The following is a 24,104-nucleotide window of genomic DNA, read 5'->3' as shown; positions in this document are numbered from 1 at the left end:
ATCTTTAACTTCATCTTCTGCTATTCTCCTCTCCATTCTTTTCCAGCCTCATTGGGTCTCTTTGCAGTGGCTCATAAACAAAAGACACATTTCCACCTCACCCTTGGGCTCTTCTCTCTGCCTGGAACATTGTTTTCTCAAATGTTCATTGGGTGCCCCCTCCACCCCTACCTTCAAGAATAGCTCAAATACCATCTTCTCAGTCATTCCCTGACCATCTTATTTAAAATTGCATTTGCCCCTTTCCCACTTTGTGCTCTGTCCTCTTTTCTGCTTTTTTTTTTCCCTGGAATACTCACATTGCTACATAAGGTATTTATGTAAGGTAGTTAATGTCTCCTTCTTTCAGTTAGTTTGTATGTTCTATGAGAACAGTTGCGTGTGTGTGTGTGTTTTAATCTGTTTTGTTCACTGCTGTAGCCCTAGGGCCTACAGCAATGCCTGGTGCCTAGTACAAGTTGGTGGTCAGCAAATTGAATAGGTGAGTGAATGAATGGATCATAAGATCCTTTCCTATAGTGAAGAAATAAAGTTTTAGTTATAGGTGTACAGATAAGTATTTTTTGGTCTGTTCTCTTTTTTCCTGAAGATATTTTTGTAATCATGTTGTATAACTTCTGAGACTTCCCTCATAAAAGGAATATATAAATTAAAACTTCATTTTTTAACAATTAGAATTTTTGTCCAAATAGGTTTTGTTTTGTTTTGTTTTGTTTTTTAAGAAAAGACGATAATATAGATTGCAATAAGCTAGTCAGAATAACGTGTATCTAGAAAGACACTGTCAGACTGTGTCTTGACTGTGGAAGAAATGCTTACGTTTAAGCATCCCCCAAACTTGTCTTACACCTCTCCTGAGGAGCTCATTCCATCCAAGCCCAAACACATAAACATCTCTGCACCACAAATACCTTTTTTATCTTTTTCAGCATCTCAAGGGAGGTAGTGGCTTTTCTGTCTATCTTTCCCTCATCTCAGTCGCATGTCAAGGGAGATAATAGCTGAGCATATTAGTGTGGTTTGTGGAGGCGAACTACCTGGGCTCAAACCCTGGTTCTGCACTTACAGCTATTTAACTTGCACTGTTACTGCCAGCTGCCCGATGCATTGTCCTCATCAGACTTGCTCCTGGGTATGTGTTCAGCTGAATGAGTTAATATGTGTGTGAGTTCAGACATGTAATGTGCTTAGTACAGGGACTGGCACATTGTGGTGGCTCAGTAAATACAAGCTGCTTTGTATTGTTACCACTTACTCCCTCTGCTTTCTCATGGACACTGCCTGTTCTTTCATTTCTCTCTGTCCCTGCTCTGCATTTGCCCTTTTTCTTTCATTCTCTCTCTCTTTCTCTTTTTATTTTTTAATATTTACTTGAGAGAGAGAATGAGGGAGAAAGTACAAGCTGGGGAGGGACAGAGAGAGAGAGAGAGAGAGAGAGAGAGAGAAAGAATCCCAAGGTGGGTCCTTGCTGTCAACACAGAGCCCAACGCAGGGCTTAATCTCATAAACCTGAACTGTGAGATCATGACCTGAGCCTAAGAATCAGATGCGTAACCGACCTAGCCACCCGGGAGCCCCTATTTTTTTCTTTTTTCCTTTCCTTTTCTTTCATTTCCTTTTCTTTCCTTCTCTTTTCTCCCTTCTGTTCCCTTCCCTTCCTCTGACTTTTCCTTTCCCTGACTTTCAAACATGTTTAAATTGTTTCTACCTGAAAAACTAATCAAAACAGCTTCCCCTCGAACATTATCTCCTCTCAGTCATTTTCCTTTCTCTGTCTCTTCACATCCAGGATAATTGAATCCACTTCATCACTTTCCATGTTTAGTCACTTCAGTCTGGCAACTCAGCAGTGGCTCTAACTGAAATCATTAGTAGCCACCTACTTCAGTGGACACTTTGGACCCCTCATCTTATTGGACTTTTTACAGTTTGCTCCACTGACCATTCCTTCCTTATTTTAAAGTCTCTGCTCTTTGACTGGAACTCTCATGTCCCCTTATTGTTCCTAACCTTCTTAATGCTGTGGTACAGTTTGCCCTGTGACTCTTCTCTCTTCACTGACTTTATATTTGCTGTACATTGTGATGTCTTGAAAAGGAAATAGGCCTTGGAGTCAGACAGGCTTGTCCAGCTTTGTCATTTTTCCAATGTTAGTTGGGAAAATTACCTACCTTTCTACATTCTGTAATACATTGCTGGGGTGATCATGAAGAATTTAAATTAGGTAGTTTATCTGCTACTTTATTGTGTTTCTGGGTGCAGAAGAGACTTTAATGCTTAAAAGGGCTCCATGCTGATTCTAATATTTTGGAAATAAAATCCATAAAATCATTTTTTTAAATTATATCTGGTTTATATGATGTGGTAGATATCATGACTGTCTATCAGTATCGTGTTTCTAAAACTGGGAAAACCTTGAATTTAAATATGCCCATGTGACTTTTTTTCTAGCCAATTAAACATGAGTAGAAGTGTATCAATTGTGGGTAGAAGGATTAGGAGTTATTCTTCCTCTCCTCTTACCAGATGCCATAGTAAGTAGTGATAGTTTAAATGATAGAGCCTCCATCAGCCTGGGTCGCTGAGTGAGGAAGACGTGAAGCATAGACGCTTTACTCATCTATGATGTACATGTACAAAATAATTTTTTGTTATTTTCAACTAATGGATTTTAGGGACGCTTGTTATTACAGCATAATGCAGCCTAACTGAATTAATACATATAGGGACAGTGACATTGAATGTTATCAGTAGTTGGCTGTTGGAAAATGGTTACTGAAACCCTTTCCTATCTGCATGCCAATTTGATCTTGTCTTTTTGTTCTATTTTACTGGATCCTGAGTGGTTAAGTGACTAGATATCATTGCTTATATTAAAAATGGTCCTGGGTCAGTAACTGCATTTAGACTGGGAGAAATTGTAAATAGACTGAAAATACATGATAGGGATGCTGTACGCAGCTCTAGGGTTCCCTGAGTACAATGATTTATAAATGGCATGTCCTTTGTGGGAATTCTGAAAGCAATGGCTGTGAAGTTAGTATAAGAGGTACCATTTCTTTGGGGCATGAAGCTTTGAAGCTGGGGTAGGTCCTCTCTGCCCACCATATCTTGTTTCTTCCTGTGTGAGCTGTTACCTAGTGAGGCTAAGAGAAGAGCTCTGAATATCCGTATGTATGCACTGCTGCACAGGGAAAGTCACGTAAGCACTCTGATCAGGGAGGGACGTCTGCTTCTGCCCTATCCTCTAAATAGACTGGTGCTATGTGTGGCCTTTGGCAGTTTTGTGAGTCTGAAACTTCAGTTGAGCCTTGAGAAGCCTCCCTGATGATTTTTGCCACAACATTTGACGTTGGTAACTAACTGCATGAAGTATTTTAGGCTCCTTTGTTTCATGGACTGTTTAAGAAAACAATAGTGACTTTTAGCCCTTCCTGTAAAAAGAACAGACATCAGCCAGCTCCACAATAGGGTGCTTTTTGCCGATCTAGAAATGCTCGGTGTTAAATAGTATATTGTGAACAGCCTTTACCAATTTCCCTCCTCCTCTGTTTCATCAGGTTCTGCTATACAGACAGTCTTAGTGCCCTAACTGAAGCTCTTTTTCTTCATTGAGCTAAAATTTACATTGATTTTTTTTTCCTGGTTATGTTATGATGTGGTTGTTTTCCTGGCTAGACTAAGCTCTTCAAAGCAGGGAACAAATTTATTTCTGCTCACCATTGTATGCCAGTAGTGTATGGAGAGGTAGGGTATATAGATACAGGTATATATGGTAGAATGCACGTGTGTGTATTTTGCATATAGGTTTGGGTTCTTTGTGAAAAGCAATAAAAATTGACTTTGGCTAAATTTAGCTGAACAGGAAGTTATTAGAAGGATATTGATAACTCACTAGTTTTCTAAAAAATGGGCCACAGAAGCTAGCAGAGGAACCATTGGTCCTGTGTTTTACTGCTGCTGGAACCACTGTTGCTGAGCATGGAACAGCAGCAGGAGAATAATTTCTTACACATCCCTGTCTCTATGCATCACTTGCTAGAGATTCAAAGCTTTTGTGGTAGTATCTGAAGGCCTGAGTCTCTGTCTCCTGCCTGTGAAAGTCAGGAAAAGCCTGGCTTCTCTCACACAACTAAGAAAAGATAGATTATAAGCTTGTGTCAGGAAACAAAACTTAGCGTCCTTCAAAAGAAGAAAAAGTATAGAAGCAAGAGGGTGCCTTTTTTTCTTTTTGGTTGGAAAAGAAGGTAATAGAAAGAAAACATCGTTTAAGAATAAATAGTGTATCTTCACAAAAATAAACTCAAAATGGATGAAAGACCTAAACGTGAGACAGGAAGCCATGAAAATCCTTGAGGAGAAAGCAGGCAGAAACCTCTTTGACGTTGGCCACAGCAACTTCTTACTCAACACGTCTTTGGAGGCAAGGAAACAAAAGCAAAAATGAACTATTGGGATCTCATCAAGATGAAAAGCTTCTACACAGTGAAGGAAACAATCAGCAAAACTAAAAGGCAACCGACAGAATGGGAGAAGATACTTGCAAATGACATATCAGATAAAAGGTTAGTATCCAAAATCTATAAAGAACTTACAAAACTCAACACCCAAAAAACAAATCATCCAGTGAAGAAATGGGCAAAAGACGTGAATAGACACTTCTCCAAAGAAGACATCCAAATGGCCAGCTGACACATGAAAAAATGTTCAACATCACTCATCATCAGGGAAATGCAAATCAGTACCATCTCACACCTGTCAGAATGGCTAACAGTAACAACTCAGGCAACAACAGATGTTGGCAAGGATATGGAGAAAGAGGATCTCTTTTGCACTGCTGGTGGGAAAGCAAACTGGTGCAGCCACTCTGGAAAACAGTATGGAGGTTCCTCAAAAAATTAAAAATAGAACTACCCTACAAACCAGCAATTGCACTACTAGGTATTTATCTAAGGGATACCAGTATGCTGTTTTGAAGGAGCACATGCACCCCAATGTTTGTAGCAGCACTATCAACAATAGCCAAAGTATGGAAAGAGCCCAAATGTCCATCAATGGATGAATGGATAAAGATGATGTGGTATATATATGTGTGTGTGTGTGTGCGTGTGTGTGTGTGTGTGTGTTTGTACATATTACTCGGCAATCAAAAGAATGAAATCTTGCCATTTGCAACTACATGGATGGAACTAGAGGGTATTATGCTAAGTGAAATTAGTCAGAGAAAGACAAATAGCATATGACTTCACTCATATGAGGACTTTAAGATACAAAACAGATGGATATAAGGGAAGGAAAGCAGAAATAATATAAAAACAGGGAGGGGGACAAAAATCTAAGAGACTCTTAAATATGGAGAGCAAACAGAGGGTGGTTGGAGGGGTTGTGGGAGGGGGAGGGGCTAAATGGGTAAGGGGCATTAAGGAATCTACTTCCGAAATCACTGTTGCACTATATTCTAACTAACTTGGATGTAAATTAAAAAATAAATAAATTAAAGAATACATGGTGTATCTATTACTGAGTGATAAATAATTTATGGGCTAATTTTATTTTCAGTGTTTACCAAAGATGTAACTGGATGCTTAGTGTATAAATTTGTTGGAAGGTGATTTCACTGTAGCTGGTCACATACATTAAGACACATAGTAGTAGCTAAGGAAGGACGTCTGGATTTTGTCTTAAAGGCAGCATAGCACTTAAAGAAACTAAAGAAGCTCTTAAACAAAAAGATAAATATGCTTAGTGTGCTTTCCTTCCTACTCCAGGGCATGATTTTGGGTAGGTGGAGAGGAGGGAAGATTTCAAAAATATTTTTGGAAGACCAATCTACATTTATTTTATTTGAATTCTGAGTGGTAGACACAAATACATTTATACCGAATAAAGAAGGCGTAACTGGGAAGTATTGAACTCTGCCTGGTGCCTTTGAGGAAGGCTTCCCAGGTCACTTGGTGACATATGATCTAGCTAATGAAAAAGGAAATGGAATTCACTACATATAGAAGAGGGTTCCAAGTAGAGGAAACAGTATGTGCATAGATGAGTAAAAGATGTTTATGAATGAAAAGTAATTCTGTGTGACCCACATACGTGGAATCTGCATGTGAGTATAAAGTTTCTATGTGTAGTGTGAGGGCATTGAGGGCATGATGAGAAATGAAAGTGGAAGTAAGCTGAGGAGACATCTAAATGAAGGCACTCTAGGGGCACCTGGGTGTCTCAGTCAGTTAAACATCTGATTTTGGTTCAGGTCATGATCTCATGGTTCTTGAGTTCAAGTACTGCATTGGGCTCTGCACTGACTGTGCGGAGCGTGCTTGGGATTCTCTCTCTCCCATGCTCTCTGTCCCTCCCCCTCGCTCCCTCTCTCTCTCAAAATAAATATAAAAACTTTAAAAAAGTACCCTAGCAGTCAACCCAAATCCATTGACTGTAAAGCCTAACACACGTAGAACACTGTATTAAAAATGAAAAGGTCTAGGGGCGCCTGGGTGGCGCAGTCGGTTAAACGTCCGACTTCAGCCAGGTCACGATCTCGCGGTCCGTGAGTTCGAGCCCCGCGTCAGGCTCTGGGCTGATGGCTCAGAGCCTGGAGCCTGTTTCCGATTCTGTGTCTCCCTCTCTCTCTGCCCCTCCCCCGTTCGTGCTCTGTCTCTCTCTGTCCCAAAAATAAATAAACGTTGAAAAAAAAAAATTAAAAAAAAAAAAAATGAAAAGGTCTAGATCTCAGTGGGTAGACCTTGGTTCCTTGCCCAACTAAGACCACTTGACATGAACGTTACCTAAAAAATAACATTTTCAGTACCTATTCTATTAATTTTACTAGTCATTATTTTCAGTAGAATTTTATGTTATATGAAATAATGAATATTGCCCTGAATATCTTCAAAATATTATACATATGCCTTTCAAACAATAAGGGAAAATGGAGGGTTCTGTGATTAAAAGTTTAATTTAGTAGAAAATTCAGTGCAAGGTGGCAAGCTTAATTGATTTTTGAATGATATTTATGTATTACAGAGCCTGCAGGAACAAAAGGAAACCTCAGTCTAAAATTTCTTATTTCTTAGATTTGTGAAGTTTTGCTCTCACATATGTTGTTGAGGACACTCTTTCAAGCTATTGACTTGTGCTTCTCATCTTTTTGTTGTTGTTGTTAACTTTAAACATAACCTTCATTTCATTTCTAGTTGTATTTTTTTGTGTGACTTTTTATTTTTCTTTTTCCTGCTGGTTTTCTTGACTTTATATGTAAACGGAGCCAAAGCTAGAATGTAAAAGGGAAAGCCTAGTGTCTTTCAAATATTTTACATACTTGTGTAGTGATTGAAATAGTACAATTGGATTTTTTTAAACTAATTTTTTTGTTTGTTTTTTTGAGACAGAACACAAGCGGGGGAGAGGGGTAGAGGGAGAGAGAGAGCAAATCTTAAGCAGGGTTTAAGATCAATGTGGGGCTCCATCCCCCAACCCTGGGTCTGAGCTAAAATCAAGAGTCAGATGCTCAACCGACTAAGCTGCCCCGGCACCCTGCCCTCTTGAATTTTTTAAATCCTTTGATCTAGTGACTGCACATCATTAGTAGGTTTTAACCAAGGTCTGCATAATGGCTGAAACTGATTTTTCCCTATTTGACAGAATAGTATGAACTTTGAACCATTGTGGAATTAATGAAACAAAAGGTCATTTAGGGTATGAAGATGACTGATAACGTAGAAAACACAGTTAATTTATCTGAATAGGGATGTGGAAAACTAAGACTTAAGAAAAAATTAAGGTATACTTTAATATATTTTAGAAGTAAAAATATTCTAAAATGTATTATATTCAGATGCAAAACAACATCAAGAATATTCATGTAGCAGGATAGATGTGGTCTGTTTTCTCCATCTTGTCTTCATGCCTGAATTAATTTCTTGTTGTCGTAACAACTTACATTAAACTTGGTGGCTTAAAATAGCACAATTTTATTATCTTTAGTTCTGGAGGTCAGATGTCCAAGTGGGATTTGCGTTAAATCAATGTTTTTATCAGTGCTGCGTTCCTTCTAGAGGCTCTAGGGAAGAATCTGTTTTGGTACCTTTCTAGCTGCTAGAGGCCTCCTGCATCCTTGGTTTGTGGTTCCTTCCTCCGTCGTAAATGCCAGCAGTGGCTAATCTGGTCTTTCTCAGGCTACATCGTCTGACACTGACTCTTCTGCCTCCTCTTGTGATTACATTGGGCCTGCTAAAATAATCCAGGGTAACCTTCCACTTCCGAGTTCCTTAATTTAATCACATCTGCAAAGTCCCTTTTGCCATGCAAGGACACGTTCACATGTAAAGTTCTGGGGATTAGGACACGGACATCTTTGGGCATGGGAGCATTATTCTGTTACCACAGTGCCCTTTTATATATTTTGTTGTTTGATACTGGTTACACTGCAAGCTGCTTTGGGGCAAGGGGCATGCTTACGTAAGTAGGTCTCGTTCCCTCTTATCCTTTTTTGTGTTGGCTCTGTGGGTATAAGGAATGCAAATTTGACTTAGAAGAGGTAAGCCCAGAGTCTGGCTCTGACACTCATTAGATATGACCTTGGGCAAGTGACTTAAGTTTGCCAGGGGTAATACCTACCCCTAAGGGTTGTCATGGAGAGCAAATGAGATGCCTGAAGGTATTTTAAAGAAAGAGGTATACAAGTAAAGAAAAGGTTGTTTATATCGTGCCCAGACAACAGTTGTGGGGAAGTGAGTAATTATGGAAAATGAAAGAAATAAAGATAATTGTAGATATTCTTAAGTGGGTTATATCTGGGTTTGCATTTTAACCTGTTATGGTGACATTTGGGAAAATCCTCTTCTTGCTTTCCTTTTCTGTGAAGCGGATGTTATGAAGAGACTGACTACTGCCCCGTTTCCTCAGTGATGAGTCTTTTCCGAAAAGATTGCACTGATGATCAGCACTGACAGAGGAAAACCTGGCCAAAGTCTCCGTTTAGAAATACGGCTTCCCTGCATGATTGTTAAACATATCTCTTAAAAACAGGAGAAGCTTCTACATTTGTGTTCCAAATTCAGTGAATGAGTGTCACCTCTCACTAACGGTATCTGTCCTAGAGAAGGTCACAAGTCAGGTTACTCCCCTGTCTACCCAAAACAGTTTGCTGGCACACTCAGCACTTATTCCCAGAAGGGCCTGGCTGCAGGCTGTGGGCAAACCCACAAACTGGCCTTGCTGGTTCTCTGGTAAAGAAAACGCTGTGGAATATTTTCTAGATGTTATTACTACACTTTGTATTTAATAGCAAATAGAAAACTTTCAGCTGCTCTCTGGCCTCTGTGCCATTCAATTTCGCATTCATTGCAATAAAAATAATCAGGCCGTCTCAAAAACAGCTTAAGTTTGACTTTGTACATTTTCTTTCAGTGTTGTGTCTAGGTCTTTCTACAGTTGTGACAGGACTACAGATTAGGAAGTTAAAAACACAAAGAAAAATAGAGCCCCTACCCTTGTTAATACAAAATAAATCTAAGGAATTTTTTTTTTCGAAGTAGGCTCTAGGCCCAACGTGGGGCTTGAACTCATGACCCCAATATTAAGGGTCGCATGTTGTGCCCACTGAGCCAGCCAGACACCCTCAGGAATTTGTGTTTCGTGAATGAAACTGTTTCTCTTGGTATAACCTGTCATCCGTTGGTGCAGAATTCTATTAACGGGAGAGCTCGGAGGCAACCTAAAAATCAATTAATCTAATTCTTTTATTACTAGTCAACTAATACTCATGCAGTTAGTAATACTTTAAGTGTTTCACCAAAAGTAGATTCATAGGATCCCTTAAAATCCATCTTTTCCCTGGCTCGCTTTGACCTGACTCATTATTTTAAGACTTAACTTGACTCGGCTTTTTTTTTTTTTTTTTTAAATCTTCAGTAAAGACTTGGTGTTTAAAACTGTTAAATGCTTTCAGGATCATTCCTTCTCATCTCTAGGAAAAAACAAACCAGCATTGAGAAAGCAATGGATGTTTTCAAAGGGCCTGTATTCTTTGTGCTGGCTCCAGCAGAGCCATCAGAATTACTCATGGAAGGGGAAGGAGATTTTGATTCTCTGTTCCTTGTGGTAGTCGTAACTCAGTAAATAAATAAATACCAACCCCAGAGAAACAAGCTTCATCATGTTTTCTTCTGGCTCTACTTTTGACTCTCTTCTTGTTTGCTTTTGGAAAACAATTACATTTAATTTTATGCAAAAGATGTTTCTCGACACCTCTGTGTTAGAATTAGTAACAGTTTCTCATGTTCATAGATTGTGATTTCAGAACTTATTTTTTTTAAATTATTTTATTATTTTTTAATTTTTTTTAATGTTTATTTATTTTTGAGACAGAGAGAGACACAGCATGAGCAGGGTAGGGGCAGAGAGAGAGGGAGACAACAGAATCTGAAACAGGCTCCAGGCTCTGAACTGTCAGCACAGAGCCCGATGCGGGGCTCGAACTCACGAACTGTGAGATCATGACCTGAGCTGAAGCCGGATGTTTAACCAACTGAGCCACCCAGGCGCCCCCAGAACTTATTTTTATGTTCACAAATAGTTTTTCAGTTGTCTGTAACTCCAAACACTTTGAGGTTAGGGATTTTTCTCTCGTGTTTTGAGTCAATACAATTATGCTTCTAGAGACTTTTAAAGACATTTTGAAGTTTATAAAGCAAATCACCCTTCCATTAATACTAATATCTAACTGCTACATATTATCTATCAGAATTTCTTAAATTAAGAAACTGTAGGGACACCTGGGTAGCTCAGTTGGTTAAGCACCTGACTTTGACTCAGGTCATGATTTTGCAGTTCTTGAGTTCGAGCCCCGTGTCAGGCTCTGTGCTGACAGATTGACGCCTGGAGCCTGCTTTGGATTCTGTTTCTCCCTCTCTCTCTGCCCTCCTCCACTCGCACTCTGTCTCTTTCTCTCTCAAAAAATAAATAAACATTAAAAAAAAAAAAAGAAACTGTATTTTGTTACTAAGTCAAATCATTAACCTCCATTTTGGTCTTCAGTAATTTCTAGAATTTTGATTTTTATTTTTTTTGATGAATTATATTTTGCAATATTCTGCTGTATAGTTTGACTCTAAACCAATAGAGGAATAAGAATAGTAATGTTTATTCAGTTTACTAAATTTTCTTGAATTTTGTGAGCTAAAACTGCTTTAATGTGTGGGAGATGAAAGTGTGACCATAAAGTCGATTAGGAGGGGATGTAGAAGCTCATAACTAAAGCTTTATATGTGAACATTAGTGGATATATATCCACACTACTTTTTTTGTCACCTTTGAAACATACAAATAATTCATATTCATTGATTGAATAATTAAGAAAACATCAAGAGGTAAAAAAATCCCAACCGCCCTGGAAACTAGTGTCCATAAGATATATTCGTATGTGTGTGTATAGCATGTTTGTGTATGTATCTTGTGGCCTATGTATATACTTTGTGTGTGTGTGTGTGTGTGTGTGTGTGTGTGTATGTGTGTACACAAATACATAAAATTATAATTTGTCAGTCTCCTATTGGACATTTTGCTGTTTTTGAAAACTATTGTTAACAAAGCAAACATGCTTATTAAGGCTTGTTCGTATTTTTATTTATTTAGGATTTTTAGAAATGAGACTTAGAAGCCAATGAAATGTGTTTTTTAACATACTTCTGATACATATTTGCTAAGTAGGAAAAAAATGATACAACCTATCCCTGAACCAGACGTTCCTAGGCTTTCTTAGTATCACAGGTGAAACATTTGTTTTAATTTATATTTCTGATTTCTAGTGAGGTTAAGTCTTTCCTCATGTTTATTAGCTCTTTGTATTTTTTTTGTATTATCTGTTCTTACTCTTTTTTTAAATAATTTTTTTAATGTTTTTTTTTTTTTTTTTTTTTTACTTTTGTGAGAGAGAGAGTATGAGTCGGAGAAGAGCAAAGAGAAGGAGATACAGAATCCAAAGCAGGCTCCAGGCTGTGAGCTGTCAGCACAGCCCGATGTGGTGCTCAAATCCACGAGCCATGAGATCATGACCTAAGCCGAGGTCTGTAGCTCAACTGACTGAACCACCCAGTCTCCCCTGTTCTTATTCTTGATCTATAACCCGACTAATGCATCTGTTTATTTCTGTCCATTTTGACAACAGGTCTTTATTATATATACATTTTTGCTTAGTGTTGCAGCTGTCTTTGCACTTGACAAGTTTGTCATTTGCTTTTTAAAAAAATTTTTTTTAAGTGTTTTTATTTATTTTTGAAGGAGAGAGAGAGAGAGAGACAGAGCATGAATGGGGTAGGAGCAGAGAGAGAAGGAGACACAGAATTCGAAGCAGGCTCCAGGCTCTAAGCTGTCAGCACAGAGCCTGATGCAGGGCTCGAACTCACAAACTGTGAGATCATGACCTGAGCTGAAGCCGGATGCTTAACCAACTGAGCCACCCAGGTGCCCCCGTCATTGCTTTTTAAAACAGCTTTATTGAGATATAATTTACCATAAAATTCACCTGTGTACCATTTTTAAGTGTACAATTCAATGAATTTTACTATATAGTTTTACAGATACAATGTAATTCCAGAGCATGTATCTCACCTTGAAAAGAAACACCTCATGTTCATTATCAGCCACTCTCCCATTTGCACCCCTAACCCTAAGTAGTCACAAATCTACTTTCTGTGTCTGTATATATCCCTTCTCTGGATATTTTGTATAAATAGAATGATACACTATGTGGTCTTTTGTGTCTGGCGGTTCATCCACATGTGTAAATGCTCCTTTCCTGTTTTATTGCCCGGAAGCATTCCTTGATCCCTTCCTTGTTTATCCTGTCACCAGTAAATGTACATTTGGGTTGTTTCTACTTTTTGGTTCCTGTAAACAATGCTGCTGTGAACATTCACGTATGAGTCTTTGGGCATATGTTTTTGTTTCTTTTGGATGAATACGTATGAGTGGAATTGTTAGGTCATATAGTAACTCTGTGTTTAACTTTTCAAGAAACTGCCAAACTATTTCAAAAATTGACCACACCAATTTTACATTCCTGCTAGCAGTGTGTGAGGATTCCAGTTTCTCCACATCCTTATGGACGTGTTATTTTATCTTTTTTTAATTCCAGCCATCCTAGTGAGTATGAAAGTGGCATTTCATTGTGATTTTGATTTGTGTTGACCTGACAGCTAATGATGTAGAACATCTTTTCAGGTACTTGTTGGGCATCTGTTTATCTCCTTTGGAGAAATATCTATTCAGGTTCCTTGTCTATTTTTAACTGGGTTTTTAAAAAACCTTTAGTTGCAAGGAGAAGGGGTTTGTGTGTGTGTGTGTGTGTGTGTGTGTGTGTGTGTGTATGAGTGTTCATTGTGGATACAAGTCTCCTTTTGAAAATAGGCTTTGTTGATATTTTCTCATTCTGTGGGTTGTCTTTTCAACTTTTCTGTGTGATATTTTTTGAAGGTCAAAAGTTTAAAATTTTGTTAAGTCTAATTTATCAACCTTTTATCTCTTGGACTTTGGTTTTGTAGATCTTGCCTTATGTAAATTTGAAGGTTTATTCCTGTTTTCTTATAGCATTTTATAGGTTTAGCTCTTTAAGTCTGTGATCTATTTGTGTTTGTTTTGCTTTGGTAAGGTTTAAGATAGGGTTCCTCATGAATCTTTTTGCCTATATAAGGCTATCCAATTGTCCCAGCACCATTTGTTGAAAAATACTATTTCTTTCCCATTGAATTTTCTTGGCACCTTAAAAGAAATCAGTTGACTATAAATGTAATAGTGCCATTGATGTTAAACAGTGCTATATGTATTATTAAAACACGCTGCTCATTTTAAGTCACCATTGGCTAGAATACACACTCAGATTTCAAAGATGTTAATCGTATCTTAATACTTGCAGTTCCAAATCAGTACAAGACATTATTTTACAATAGCATTAGGTTACAAATACCAGCACTGTCTGACCACCTCTTCATTGTTTTCTCTCAGATTTCTTTTATAGCATTTGTGACTTTCTGGAAGTATCTTATATAATTATTTGTTTATTATTTCTCTCCTTGAAAGCAGGGACCTTATCTGTCTCATTTACTGCTATATTCCTTGCATGTATACATAAGAGGTACATGATCTATTTATTTAAATGAATGATCAAAGAGATTTATTCCTCTGGCCTGTTGATTTTCACATAAATAAGCAAACAATATTGGCAGAGTTTTCTTTGAGGCAAATTTGTTGCATGAAGTACAACTGAGCAAAAAGTGATGGTTGAGGTAAAAAGCTGCTTAAAGAAGCCTGTAAATTGTCTATTTTATTAAAGGATGACAGTGGGGTGGCACTGTTTCATTTTGTTTTTATTGAAGTATAATTGATATATTAGTTTCAGGTATACAATATAATATATGCAACATAATGTATATATTGCAAAATGATCACTGCAATAGGATTAATTAACATCTGTCACCATACATAGTTACAGAACCTTTTTTTCTTATTCTGAGAGCTTTTAAGATCTACTCTCTGAGTAACTTTAACATCCACAATACAGTATTATTTTATTTTTATTTTTATTTTTATTTTTATTTTTATTTTTATTTTTATTTTTATTTTTATTTTTATTTTTATTTTTATTTTTATTTTTATTTTTATTTTTATTTTTATTTTTATTTTTATTTTTATTTTTATTTTTATTTTTATTTTTATTTATTTATTTATTTATTTATTTATTTATTTATTTATTTATTTATTATTTTAATGTAAGTTAGCTAACATGCAGTGTATACAATGTGCTCCTAGCTTTGGGAGTAGATTCCCATGATTTGCCGCTTACATACAATACCCAGTGCTCATCCCAACAAGTGCCCTCCTCAGTGCCCATCACCCATTTTCCCCTCTCCCCACCCCTCATCAACCCTCAGTTTGTTCTCTGTATTTAGGAGTCTGTTAACGGTTTTGCCTCCCTCTGTCTCTGTTTAAAACTATTTTTTTCCCCTTCCCTTCCTCCATGGTCTTCTGTTAAGTTTCTCAAGATCCACATATGAGTGAAAACATATGATATCTGTGTTTCTCTGCTGACTTATTTCACTTAGCATAATACCCTCCAGTTCCATCCACGTTGCCGCAAATGGCCAGATCTCATTCTTTCTCATTGCCAAATAGTATTCCATTGTATATATAAACCACATCTTCTTTATGTATTCATCAGTTGATGGACAGTTTGGCTCTTTCCATAATTTGGCTATTGTTGATAGTGCTGCTATAAATATTGGGGTACATGTGCCCCTATGGATTAGCACTTCTGTACACTACAGTATTATTAACTATAGGCACCATGATGCTATGTGTTACAGTGTGTTCATAGTCACTTTCTTGAGCAAAGAATAAGCTCTCTGAGGGACCTAAATAATTTCATTATTCAGAGAGTCCTATAATTATAAATAGGAACCAAATGATTAAAAACAGAAGTAACTTCCAAATAGAGGTTTATTGACTTGCTTTTCTTATGCTTTGGCTTTCTTCTTTTTCACTTTGGCCTTTTCACGAAAGATGACATAATCTTGTTGCTCCAAAGGGTATTCTTTAGGTGTGAAAGGAAGAAACAAAAAACAAACAAAATTGACTCCAGGGTGATAAGGTAACTTTGTCTTAAAAAAGCATCCCCTCGGGGCGCCTGGGTGGCGCAGTCGGTTAAGCGTCCGACTTCAGCCAGGTCACCATCTCGCGGTCCGGGAGTTCGAGCCCCGCGTCAGGCTCTGGGCTGATGGCTCAGAGCCTGGAGCCTGTTTCCGATTCTGTGTCTCCCTCTCTCTCTGCCCCTCCCCCGTTCATGCTCTGTCTCTCTCTGTCCCAAAAGTAAATAAACGTTGAAAAAAAAAAAAATTAAAAAAAAAAAAAAAAGCATCCCCTCTAGAGCAAGCTGAATGTTAGTGTCTTCTGAAACACCCTGAGGGAATGAGAGAAAATGAGAAGAGCTGACCATTAATCAGGGGACAGAGTCTAAAGTTTGCTCTGCTCAATATGCTTCTGTCCTCAAGTCTTCAATCACGGGACTCTGATAAAATGCCATTGACAGATTTAAAAGCTGGCAAAAAAAGATATTAAATTTTCAAGCCTCTACTGATTTACTTGCTAAATAATGTCGAGTTTCTCTGCAACATTTTCCCCTATGTATTTTTGAAAGTGACTAATAGAGAGTTAGTTTCATGCCACTTTATTTAATTCAGGGTGGTTTCTTCTCATTTTCACTATGTGTGAGACACTCTTTTCCCCTTTGATTTACTTGGGAGAGCAAGCTAGTCTTCCAAGGTATTTCACAGAACTATGGGTAGAAATCTTTGTGCTTTCTTGACTGTTGCCTGAGGAGACATTTCTTTTATCACTGCAGTATCTGTAGTTGTCTGGGTCTAATTTCCCTTCCGAGGTTGGTGGCATGGGCCAAGCAGCCTGTGATGTTCCAGCATCACTTGAAATGGTGACTTCAGGGCTGTGACTCAAAATGTTTACTTCACTGAGGCCCCAGAATAGCTGCCAGTTTTAGCCACATTATGAATGAACTCCTTGTCAGTTCAGAGAGCACACTTTTCTTTTTTTTCTCCTCACCCCCTTCTTTGTTCACACTTCCTCTGAGCAAAACTTCTGCCTGAGTCAAGCATTTTAAGACTTGGTCTCTGGGAAAAGAGTTAAAATTGATAAAGGAAAACTTCCTGTTTAGGAAACTTCTCAAAAATTGGGTAATCTGAGGTTGTGACCCTATTGAAACTCAAGACACTTAAAGCAATGGGTAATACATGTTTCCTTGAGGACTCTTGCCTAAGTTTTGGATGCCGATGTATGCCAATGCATTATAACCAAATATATTTTACTCCTTTTGTTTGGTAATATAATTGAAAACACATTTAATCATATGTTACTTAAGACATGGCTGTTTGGTTTTTGGCTGTACCAAAGTTTTAGTAAAGCTCCAGGTGTTTCAAATGCATTTTGTGTTATCAAAAAAAGCCTCATTGCCTGATGTTTTTTTCACATTTGATTGGTGGTCCTTCACTCTCATTAAAAACTATTGGGGGACATAGCTTGCCAAATGGAGAGAGCTATGGATTTTTGTGCTCCACAATGTGTGATAATGAAAATAAAACAGAAGGGGCGCCTGGGTGGCGCAGTCGGTTAAGCTTCCGACTTCAGCCAGGTCACGATCTCGCGGTCCGGGAGTTCGAGCCCCGCGTCGGGCTCTGGGCTGATGGCTCAGAGCCTGGAGCCTGTTTCCAATTCTGTGTCTCCTTCTCTCTCTGCCCCTCCCCCGTTCATACTCTGTCTCTCTCTGTCCCAAAAAATAAATAAACGTTGAAAAAAAAAATATTTAAAAAAAAAAGAAAATAAAACAGAAAATTGTAAAATTTGTAATTCTGTTTCATGACCTTTTCTAGCTTAAGCTAAACCTGTTTATCTGCAAAGGCAGGTATCCTAATCATTATAGCAGTGAATGTTTTTGATTGTTTAAAATAAGAAATAAAACATAGCGAATGAGAAGCACATGGTGTTAGCGCAGAGCAGTATCCTACCATGTTGCTACCACATGCAGATTTGGAGAAGGGTCTATTTCTTCAGAAAAAAAGGAATCATGGTGACAGTTTTTCAATGGAAAACTGGATAATACTATATAAAGAGGAAACTTCTCTTCAGCCTTCAGGAATACAGTTAAAGAACAACTGCTGGGCATAGAGGGCAGTTCAAAAACCCCATGCAGCCCGTTCTTAGCACGGCAGCAAAGCTCTGGACAACCACTCCCCTCCTGACCCTTCTTTCTGGTCATAGCCAACAACGCACAGTTTTGTAAAAAATCCAAGTATATCCACTCTTTAATCTCTGGCCACAAGATTTTCCCTTGGCCCAGAAAGCTTTCTCTTCCTTGTACTCTGCCACCCTCTTCCCATAATATTTCACACATTCCTCTGCCATTGTTCTACCATAAGGGCTTGTTCCTATGATTGTCTCCTTGTTAGGTATTTCCTTAGGGTCAGACTCCCTGTTTCATCATGCCTTAGCATCATGAATGGACAGCTACAACTGAAGGTTTTTTTTTTTAATTTTAAATTTTAAATTTTTAATGTTTATTTGTGTTTGACAGAGACAGAGCACTGCTAGCAGGGTGGGGGGGCAGAGAGAGAGGGAGACACAGAATCCAAAGCAGGTTCCAGGCTCGGAGCTGTCAGCACAGAGCCCGATACAGGGCTTGAACTCACGAACCGTGAGATCATGACCTAAGCTGAAGTTGGACGCTCAACCACTGAGCCACGCAGGAGCCCCACAACTGAAGGGTTTGAATCAATAGTGAAAGGAATAAAAGTTTTAAGGTTAGGGGGCCATGGTAACAAAGGCTTGCAAATGGGAATGAATGTGACTTGTTCAAGAGACTGGGGGCTAAGGGGAAGGGAACTCTTACATATAAAAATAAATATATCTTAGGGGTCCCTGGGTGGTTCAGTTGATTAAGCATCTGGTTCTTGATCTCAGCATAGGTCTTGATCTCAGGATCATGATTACCAACTAACTAAATAATCAATATATATATTACACACCATTTTCTGGAGGGTTCATCATGTTAATTTAGCAATTAGCCCCTCATTGTTCTCTTTTAATATTGAATCTTCCCTACTATTTTGTCTTTTATGACATTGACATTTTTGAGGAATCTGTATTAGGTCTTGTAGGCAGGAAAAATTGCATTAAGAATATCATGATTTTGGTTCTGCATCATTTTGTTTTTGTAAATGTCAGTTTTAAAGATTATGAGAAATTATATGGAGCCTTAATTTGAATCTTTCTGATGTGGTACAGCCTAAGATTTCCTCTAATAAAGGAAAGCTTTGCGGGGTGCCTGCGTAGCTCAGTTGGTTAAGCATCCAACTTTAGCTCAGGTCACGATCTCCCACTTCATGGGTTTGAGCCCTGTGTCTGGCTCTGTGCTGACAGCTCAGAGCCTGGAGCCTGCTTTGGATTCTGTGTCTTCTTCTCTCTCTGCCTCTCCCCTGCTCAAGTGCGCGCTCTCTCTCTCTCTCTCTCTCTCTCAAAAATAAATAAACATTAACAAAATATATAAAAAAAGAAAAGCTTTGGTTCTAGTTGGACATAGTTTAGGGTCTTGCTGAAAAAGCTTTGTCTTACCTGAAAGCAGAAGCAGGAAGTAGCAGTTCTGAGAATGTTGCACTTTTCAGTTCACATGCATTATTAGCTCATAAACTCAATTCCCTTAGGCTAAGATTACCTGAGTTTATCTGTGGTCTCAAGGGACAGTGAGTGGAAGTGAATCTTTCTGAGCACCAGCTGTTTCTTTCACAGTTGTAGTGTATTTCTCCTGCTTCATTAATATAAGGAGGAAAATGACTTCATTTCCTTTGTAGAAAGGAATAGAATAGAGTCTGCAGCACAGTAAGAGAACAGGTAGCTTGCAGTGGAATAAAAAGTTTATATTAAGTAACTTGTAACCATACATTTTATGGTTTAAATCCTTGAAAAATTATCAGGTGAACCCAGTGTGCCTAGAGGCTAAGCTTCTTTGTAGTTTTTGGTCAGGCCCTTTTGGAAATAGCAGAATGTATATTACTCAAGCTGTGCTAGGCTATATACTTCAGTAACAACATGCTTTATAAACAAAATCCCACATCTCACTCACTTAAAAAGAAGACTATTTCTTGCTCATGTCATCATTGAGTATGGGGAATTTGGCTGTTCTTACATTTTAAAACCTTTGGCTGAAGCTTTTTGTATCATGTGATTCCACCATCTATTACAGACTTACGGATGAGAGAGAGAAAACACAGAGTATTCATATCTATTTTTTTTGTTTTGTTTTTTAATGAGTTGATTATTTTAGATTGCACAAATAAGTGAATTATATAATGAAGTATTTGTCTTTCTGTGTCTTAACTTATTTTACTTAGCCTAAGTCTCTAGATCCATCCAGGTTGTCTCAACTGGCAGGATCTTTTATGGCTGAATAATCTTCTTCTTTATGGCTGAATAATCTATTGTATGAATATGCCGCATTTTCTTTTTTATTCATCTTTCAGTAGATATTTAGGTTGCTTTCATGTCTTGACTATTATGAGTAATGCTGCAGTGAACATGGGAGTGCAGATACCCCTTAGAGGATAATAATTTCATTCCTTTGGATATATACCCAGAAGTTGGATTCCTGGGTCATGCAGTGGTTCCACATTTAATTTCTTGAGTAACCTCCATACTATTTAATGGCTGTATCAATTACATTTCTACCCACAGTGTACAGGGATTCCCTTTTCTCCACATCCTTACCAACACTTGTTATCTTAGGGGTTTTGTTTTGTTTGGATAATTGCCATCCTAACTGGTGTGAGATGATATCTTATTGTGGTTTTGATTTGCATTTGCTTAGTGATTAGTGAGCTCATATCCACTTTTACTTGAACAGGAAGCAACATCTGCCACTTTTGCTCTTAGCTTCGTGGCAAGAACTAGTTACGTGGCATTAACGTAACTGTGGGAGGATGGGAAATGTAAGTGAGTCCATGGACTGATTAGTGACCTGTGTGTCACTGACATGTAGTGTTCCCAGTGATGATGGCTTGGTGAACACAGGCTTCAGAGGCAAGCCAACCATACTGTTGGGAAACTTTGGTTTTCATGGTGAAGGGCGTATACTGGCTAAGTTCCATTTCTCCTTCCCCCTACTTGTAAAAATGTGTTTTTGTGACCACTGACAAAAATCAGCTGTATTAAGAGTACAGAAAGAGGCCTTTGGAGATTCATACATTAAAGAAAACTTTTTTAAAATAATGAAAAAGAAGAGTAGTATAGTGAACAGTATTATATCCTTTACCTTGTCTGTATTACATCTAGAATTATTGAAATTCTCAATTAATCTCAAGGTTAATCTCAATCTTCAGTTGGTCTTAAGTCTTCAGAATGGAACTGAATAACCATAAGTACTACCTTAGATGAGTGAGATTTAGGAAATAGATTTAACATGAACCTTGTGATGACTATTTACATATTGGCTGGCAGTCTTAAAATTGATCCTTGTCTGCTATATTTTGTCCAGTATAGTTCTTGAAATATATGTTTGTAAAGAATGGTTATTATAAATAGATTTTAAGAGGAACATACTAGACTTTAGTCTCTCAAGAAAAGTAGTCTCTCCTTCCCCAAATGCTTTATGGATATGTTTCCATAATTCTTTCCTTGATCAATTTAAGAGCTTTTCCATGGAAAGGATTTTTTTTAATGTTTATTTATTTATTTTTGAGAGAGAGAGAGAGAGAGAGAGAGAGAGAGAGAGAGATGTGCATGTGAAAGAGAGTGTGAGCAGGGAGAGGCAGAGAGAGAGGTAGAGAGAGAATCCCAAGCAGGCTCTGTGCTGTCAGCATGGAGCTGGATGTGGGACTCAATGTTGTGGACAGTGAGATCATGACCTGAGCCAAAATCAAGAGTCAGACGTTTAACTGACTGAGCTACCCAGGTACCCCTTATGGAAAGGATTTTTCTTTTCTTTTCTTTTCTTTTCTTTTCCTTTCTTTTCCTTTCTTTTCTTTTCTTTTTTCTTTTCTTTCTTTTCTTTCTTTCTTTCTTTCTTTCTTTCTTTCTTTCTTTCTTTCTTTTTCTTTCTTTTTAATTTGCAATACTTTACATGAGTGGCTAGTACATTGGGAATAATTTTCTCGAAAATGTAAACTGAAAATAAATATTTGCATGTAGTGTACCAAATCTGATTCTTTTTCCCACCAGCCAGATCATGTCTCTTAGATTCTAACTCCCGTGTTATAATGCCACTTGCGCTTTGTCTTTTACTTTAGTCTTTTACTACTCGTGTTTTACAAAGGCCTTTTGTTTTCATAAATATATTTATATCATAGAACTTTCAGGAGCACAGTAGGTAATTATAAGTGTTTAATAGTTATCTTATAATTTAGCCACTGGGAAACTTTACTTAGTATTACCTTTTCACATCTGCATTACAGTTAATGGGGGTTAATAACAACCCTGGGACACTTCTAGTCATCCTGTATTTTATTTCTTTGGTTAGTTGAAAGTTCCTGATATTCATCAAGTACACGAGATAAATAGCTAATGTGGCATTTGATTAATCAAATTTGTTTAATCAAAGGCATACTCTTTGTGTGTCTGGATTGAAATAAACTCTGTTATACTAAGAATATATTTTTTTCTTAGGCAACAGAGATTATGCCAAGGATGATCCATTGGAGTTTAAGTCCCACCAGTGGTTTGGAGCATCTGTGAGATCAAAACAAGACAAAATTTTGGTAAGTCTTTTGGATATTTACTTGTAGGTGAGTTTTGTCAATTTATGTGGAAACACAGAAAAGTTTCTGCTTGAAAGCTAGTAGTAAAACTCAGTGTGCTCAGGAGTACAGGACAAGATGAGAAAAGATAGCCCTGATCAAAGGCCATCCTATCAAAGATCTTCTGTGTCCTGCCCTTCACAGACTTGCTTTCTGATACTTTCCACCTTCATTCCTGCCTTGTTACCTTCTCCACTCTTGTTGATCCTTCCCCTCAGGGTGTTTCTGTCCAGCCGGGTTCAGGATGAGTGTGCCTGTGATTAATCACACGCACTAATACCTCTTTTTAAAAACACAGCAGCCTTCCCTTTGCCTCTTTCCCCTGCTATGCCACATTCCTTGCTCCTCTTTTCAGAAACTTTTTCAGTGTTTTCTTCAGTTATCCCCTCTACTTCTTCACTGCCTGTTCTTTTCCCAACCACAGTCAAACTCAGGTAGGCATGGCTAAAGTCACCCTTGGCTTTCAGGTCACTGAAATCACTGGTACTTGTTGAATGTTTCTTGCCACTCAGCACCATTCAACAAGGTCAGTTAGCCCATTCTTTTTGAACTGCTTTTCTTCCCTTGGCTTCTGGAACACTGTACTTTCTTGGTTTTCTCCCATCTCCCTGCCTGATCCTCACTGTCTTTTTGAGCAGCTCCTCTTCTGCTCAGTTTCTAAGTGTTGAGTGTCCTAGGCTGGGTTCTGAGCCACCATCTTCTCTAACTACACCTTTTACCTGGCTGTTCCTATCCTGTCCCATGGCTGTAAATACAGTCTATATGTCATAATCCCTAAAGCTATATCTCTATTTCTTAATTCTCCCTGGATTTTCAGAGTGTTTCCAAACTAACTATATGGCATTTCCATTTGGATATCTCCTGTGTTACTCAAAATGAACATAGCCAAAATAGAACTCTTCTTACCCTTCATCAGAAAGGAAAAAACACAAAGATAATGCTCTCCGTATAAAACTTCCCCAGCCTGTTTACAGCCATGACTCTCTATCCCCTCCACCAGCAAGCCCTATCAATTCTGCCTCCAGAATGTATCCCACATCCATCTAGAAATCATCACCTGCACTGTTTCCACCCTGTACCCAGCCACTATTGTAACCTCCCTGGGTTCCTGCAGTGGCACATCTCCTCTTTCTGCTTCCTGTCCTGCAGTCCATTCTCTGCGGTTCCTCCTCTGCAATCCTTTTTCCACAGGAGGCCCAAAGTGAACCAGAGCATTTCATCTTCTTAATTAAAACCGTCAGGTGGTTTTCCATCACTCGTAGAGTTCAAATCCCCACTTATCCTGGCTGATAAGCATCCCCACAACCAGGTCACTGGCTCTTGTCTCTTTGGCATCATCTCACTCCGTCTTGCAGGCTTTAGCCACACTAATCTTCATCCCTTCCATGTGCCAGGTCACTGCAGTTAGTACCTTAGTGTGTTTGTTCCCTGTCCCTGTTTTATGCTCACCTTGTTGATTTTCACTTGGCTAGCTCCTTGTCATTCTGACTTCAGCTTTCATTTCTTTTCCCCAGAAAGCCCTTCCCTGTTGTAATTACCTGCATAGTATTTATTGCTTTTTTTAAAATATGATGGTGGGGCATTAGGGAAGAATTTGTTTAGGAGCTGAAATTTCAAAGGAACTCTACAGGATGTGTCTAATTGGAGGTCAAGGATGGGGTTGAGAGTGGGTCATTCTAGGCACAAAGCAAAGAAGTAGAAGTAAGCAGGTGCAAATAGTCCTTATACATGAAACATCAAGTACATATAGAGAAGTAGCAA

General features: G+C 38.2%; 1 protein-coding gene across 1 annotated transcript in view; it reads left to right on the top strand.

Annotated features, from left to right (window-relative positions):
* ITGAV (integrin subunit alpha V) overlaps positions 1-24,104 on the top strand; it is a 91,160-nt gene that overhangs the window by 14,345 nt on the left and 52,711 nt on the right. The window contains exon 3 of the mRNA XM_047084652.1: positions 22,213-22,304. Within this exon, the coding sequence (XP_046940608.1) occupies positions 22,213-22,304 (92 nt within the window). The remainder of the gene's footprint in view (positions 1-22,212; positions 22,305-24,104) is intronic.

The sequence above is a fragment of the Lynx rufus genome, unplaced genomic scaffold, assembly GCF_022079265.1.
Source record: "Lynx rufus isolate CCGP_SWC_20201006 ecotype Redwood Valley unplaced genomic scaffold, mLynRuf1.p SCAF_2, whole genome shotgun sequence".
Lineage (NCBI taxonomy): Eukaryota > Metazoa > Chordata > Mammalia > Carnivora > Felidae > Lynx > Lynx rufus.
The sequence above is the reverse complement of the archived record's forward strand: the minus strand, read 5'-3'. Positions and strand labels throughout refer to the sequence as shown.